This window comes from Juglans regia, chromosome 3, assembly GCF_001411555.2.
Source record: "Juglans regia cultivar Chandler chromosome 3, Walnut 2.0, whole genome shotgun sequence".
Taxonomy (NCBI): domain Eukaryota; kingdom Viridiplantae; phylum Streptophyta; class Magnoliopsida; order Fagales; family Juglandaceae; genus Juglans; species Juglans regia.
Genome location: NC_049903.1, coordinates 25,988,272 through 25,993,342, shown reverse-complemented (window position 1 = coordinate 25,993,342; position 5,071 = coordinate 25,988,272). Strand labels below are relative to the sequence as shown.

General features: G+C 41.4%; 1 protein-coding gene across 1 annotated transcript; it reads left to right on the top strand.

Annotated features, from left to right (window-relative positions):
- The first annotated feature begins 2,751 nt into the window (after positions 1-2,751).
- LOC108990897 lies at positions 2,752-3,498 on the top strand. Its single transcript, XM_018965011.1, has one exon. It carries the CDS (start codon positions 2,752-2,754, stop codon positions 3,496-3,498), a length of 747 nt encoding a protein of 248 aa, XP_018820556.1.
- Positions 3,499-5,071: the final 1,573 nt, after the last annotated feature.

Sequence of the window (5,071 nt, the reverse complement as noted above, 5' to 3'; positions counted from 1 at the left end):
AAGGCCATCTATGGGCTAAATCAAGCCCCAAGAGCTTAGTTCAACAAGTTTAGGTCTCGGGTTCCTCGAGTCCCAAGTGAACTACTCTCACTTTATATTCAATAAGTCATAGTTTAAGATCTTTCCCCTAATCTATGTTGATGATGTTTTAGTTATAGGAAATTCGATGTCTGCTATTACAACTCTTAATTTGCTTATAGCAACACTTTGCACTCAAAGATCTTGAATTCTTCAGTTTCTTCTTGGGTATCAATGCCACTCAAACAAATGCAGGCCTCCATCTCTCTTGGTCCAAACACATATTTGAAATGTTGGATCGCATCAAGATGTTAGGTGCCAAGGCTGTCAAATGTCCTCTCCCAACTTACTCCAAGTTACCTCAATATGATGGGGATCCACTCCCCAATCCATCTAAATATCAGTATCTTGTGGAAGCTCTTCAATATTGCACTCTAATTCGACCCAACAATGCCTTCCTAATAACAAGTTGTGCCAATTCATGCACAATTCAACTATAGTCCATTGGACAACTACCAAGCGAGTTCTTTGGGTGATCGTCGCTTTACTATTGGATACATTGTCTACCTTGTCTCTTCCCTCATCAACTCATGGAGTGCAAGGAAATATTCAGACATCTCCAAGTCCAGCACCAAACTCAATATAGAACCTTCGCTCTTGTCACTGCTTACTTGTTTTGGCTTCACATGTCGTTTCAAGAATCCCACTTCCCACAGTTCCCAGTATATGGTGTGACAACCTCAACGCTCTTTCCTTAGCCTCCAATCTAGTGTTATATGCTCGTACCAAGCACATAGAGGTAGACTACCACTTTATCAGAGGATAAGTCACTCACAAAGATGTCATCATTCAGTACATTCCCACACTCGAGCAAATTGCCAATATCTTCACTAAAGGGCTCACTCTGCCAAGTTCTTTCTCCTTCGTACCAAGCTACATGTGTGCATTCCCCCATTATGTTGCCAGGGGATGTTAAGTTAGAGCTTCTCAAACCATGAAAGAAAATTCAACAATTCCTTGCAAAAACCTAATCACAACCTCCCTCTGTTATTAATACAAGTGACACATCATGAGCAAATCAAGATGTAGACTTTGTGTAATCAATAGTACCTACCTAGTTCCACATAATCTGTGGCATATATTCTTGCCTATTATGGTGCATAATTTCAGTTTTGTATTGTAATATAAATAGATGCCAAATACAATACCAAGCTTTCTCCATCTAAATATTTTAGTTTTAGATGGTGTCATGGTCCTGGTGCGAGAATTGAGAGAGTGAGGGCTAGAGTAGAGAATGAGAGCTTAAGATTTTGAGGTCTCTAAGCCTAGCTCTCGCTTAAAAGTAGAGACATGATTGCATTCCTATCTTGAGAGCACAGAGAATAAGAACTGACCTTTGGCTTTGAGTAATTGTCTTTGAAGCCAAGGATAATGAAATTGTGAAGCCTACAAAGAAAGCTATTTACAAGCACTAAAGGGTAACCAACTAATTATAAAATAAATCAAATAAATAAATTCATCTTATGCTAGTTCTTTTTTCTGCTCCACAATTCTCAGACTTGCCTTATTAGGAAATTTTGGTTTCTGAACCTAGGGCGTGCCCATGGTGGCTCCCCAGCCCCCCTTGGTGGCTTCGACATCTATAGGGGACACTATTAATGGAGTTCTGGTTAAACCAACGTACGCTCAAGCAATGGTGAGGCAGGATTCATCTTCCTTCAAGATGCCGATGTGATATCTGGTTTATATCAAAGGGGAACCAGGCTTCGTTTTTACTGATCTGGAGATGTCGAAAGTAGCCGATGATTTTTGTTTTGCTCTGGTTTTGAAGTTTGCTCGTATACGTCCTCCGAGAGAGAAGATTTGACGTCATATAATTAAATCCTGGGGGTCATTGGAGAGTCCTACGATTAGTTTCATGGATGCACATCATGTGATTCTACGGTTGCAATCGGAACGAGATTTTGTGCATGCCTGGGCGAGGGAAGGCAGATTGATGGAAGGCTATGTGTTCCGTTTATTCAAATGGACGAAGGATTTTGACCTTCATATTGAACCTTCTCTTGCACCGGAGTGGATATTCTTTCCTGGGCTTCCCATGCATTTATATAGGCAGGATTGTTTATAGATTTTAGCCACACAGTTTGGTCGTTATTTGGGCACAGACCATGCAACTTTGAACTAGACAAGAGCAACGGATGCGCGCATCTGTGTTGAAGTGGATCTGAAGGAAGACCCGGTGCAAGGATTCCCGATAGTGGTATTTGCGAATAAGACACTCTGGCAAGCGGTGAAGAGAGTGGAAACAGATATTTCAAAGGGCCTGAGTGTAGTACATGATGGAGGAGGGTCTGTAACGCCATCTCAGGATGAAATGCAAGTGGTGGAATGGGCTTCTTTGGGAGAGTCGTCTGGGAAGAAGGGCATAATGCAGGGACATATGGTTCTGGTTTCAGAGTTGCTGGAATTAGACTGTCAAGCTAATGTAAAAAATGCAGAGGTACACTTTCTGAATGAAGGCACAACCGAGAGCTTGTCTGATGGAGAAACGAGTTGCAAGTCCCCACCGTTAATGAATGATAAGTGTTATGACTCAGATAATGATTTACAAGTCTCAATGAGAGTTAGCAGCAAAACACACATTGTACGTCAATCCCAACGGGTGTTATCCCGTCCTACAAAACTTAACTTATGATGGAAAATATGTTAGTGTGGAATGTGCGTGGGTTAGGCATGTCGTGGAAACATTTGTGTCGGTTGGTGAGGAAGTTTAATGTGGTTATTGTCGCGATCTCAGAATCTTTTTCGGAAGTTAGTAAAATGGATCAGTTGGCCTATTTATTAGGGCTCTCGAATCATTGTAGCAATGCTGAGATGGGTGGTAAATTATGGGTTTTTTGGAGTGAGTCGTATGAGTTTGAAGTTTTGTGTATGTCTAACCAAATGATTACCGGATGGGTCCGGAATGGTGTGGAAAATTTTCTTGTTACTTTTGTCTTTGCCAAATGTAATCCGGTGGAGAGGAGGGGTTTATGGGATAGTTTAAAGGCAACTTGTATAGAGGGTCCTTGGCTGGTAGTGGGGGATTTTAATATCATTCGAGATGATCAGGAGCGAGTTGGTGGGAATCCAAGGCCATTAAATTCCATGGCTGAGTTCAATGAGTGTTTGGATTCCTGTGGGTTGCTAGACCTCACAGTGGATGGTAGGCGTATGTCATGGTGTAATGGTCACAATGGGTGCACTCACAGCTGGGCTCGTTTGGATCTTGCCCTCATAAATTCGTCGTTTGGGATCTCTTATCCGTCGGCGTTCTTTGAATATTTGACAAGGAAACACTCGGACCACTCGCCTATGCTTCTACGTTTCAAACGGTCGGAGGTAATTTATGGTCCTCATCCTTTTCATTTTCAGAACATGTGGTGTAACAATGCAAGTTTTAAGCCTTTTGTTGAGGCGATTTGGCGTGAACTGTTGTAAATTTCTGGGTTTCACAAACTGGCTGAAAAAACAAGGAAAGTGAAGATTGCGTTGAGGACTTGGAATAGAAATATTTTTGGGCATGTGAGTCAAACCATCAAAATGCTACAAGAACGACTAGAAATGCTCGAGAGTCAGTTGCAAAATAGTTATGATGAGGAGATAGAGAGTGACTATCTTATTACAAAAGCAAACTTGGACATGTGAGAGCTAAGAGAAGAAACCCGTATGTCACAATTGGCCAAGAAAAGATGGTTGAAGGAGGGTGATCAAAATAATAGTTTTTTCCATGCTAGTGTTAATCAAAAGAGAAAGAAGATTTTGTCCCAGATGGTACTAGAAGATGGTAGTGTCTTGGAGACGCCGGAACTTATTCATGAGGGTGCAACCACGTACTTCCAGAATTTCCTCTCATTGCCAAACGTGGTGGCGCAGGGGAATTTATCTTCGTTGATTACTACAGATATTTCCCAGGAAGAAAATATGGAACTTGTTCAGGCTCTTTCTTGCGAGGAGGTGGCAGAAGCTTTAGCAACTATCCCAAAGGATAGTACACTAGGACCAGACGGCTTTGGCTCGGCATTTTACACTCATTGTTGGGAGTTTGTCAAAGAGGACATTGTCGAGGCAACAGGAGAATTCTTCATGGGTATTCCATTACCTTGTTTTTATACTGCTTCTTATATTGTGCTGATACCCAAGGTAAAGGAACCGAGAAGTTTTGATAAATTCAGACCAATAAGCCTTTGTTCAGTTGCTTATAAAATCTTCTCAAAGATCTTGGTTAAACGTTTAACTCATTTTCTTCCTTGCTTGATTTCAAGTGAACAAAGGGCCTTTATCCCAAGTAGGAGCATTTTTGAAAATATCACTTTGGCACAGGAAATGGTGCACTCTTTGAACAAGAAAGTAACAGGTGGGAATGTTATGCTCAAGATTGATATGGCCAAGTCTTATGACTGAGTAGATTGGTCGTTTTTAGAGAGTGTCCTCGACAGTTTTGGTTTTTCCTCTCTAGTTTGCAGTTTGGTGATGAATTGTGTGAGATCACCCTGGTTCTCCATAATGATCCCCTCTTACCGTATTTATTCATTATAATGGAAGAGGTCCTATCTCGACTTTTAAAAAATGATTTTATTGATGGAAGGATACGTTGTTTCTCTCATCCTGTGGGTGCACCGTTGGTGTCGCACCTTCTTTATGCAGATGATTTATTGATTTTTGCTAATGGTGAGAGGCGTTTGGTTGAAACATTGGGCAAATATGCGAGGTGGTCAGGTCAGCTTATTAATAAAGAGAAGTCAGCTTTTTTCTTTTCAAAGCATATTACAACGTCAAGACGGAGGAGTTTGCTGAGGCTTACCGGTTTTGTTGAGGGGAATTTCCCCGTAACATATCTAGGCATTCCCCTTGTGTCTGGCCGGTTAACCTCAAGAGATCTAGAGCCTCTTGTTCGGAAGATAAAAAATAAAATGGCAGGTTGGAAGATAGATTACTCTCTCAAGGTGCTCGGCTTGTATTACTCAGGCATGTACTCTCTTGCATGGCAACACATCTCTTGGCAGTTCTTTAG

What these genes read in the sequence shown, in the direction of transcription:
- LOC108990897 (XM_018965011.1), top strand. Translation starts at nt 2,752, where the DNA reads ATGTCGTGGAAACATTTGTGTCGGTTGGTGAGGAAGTTTAATGTGGTT.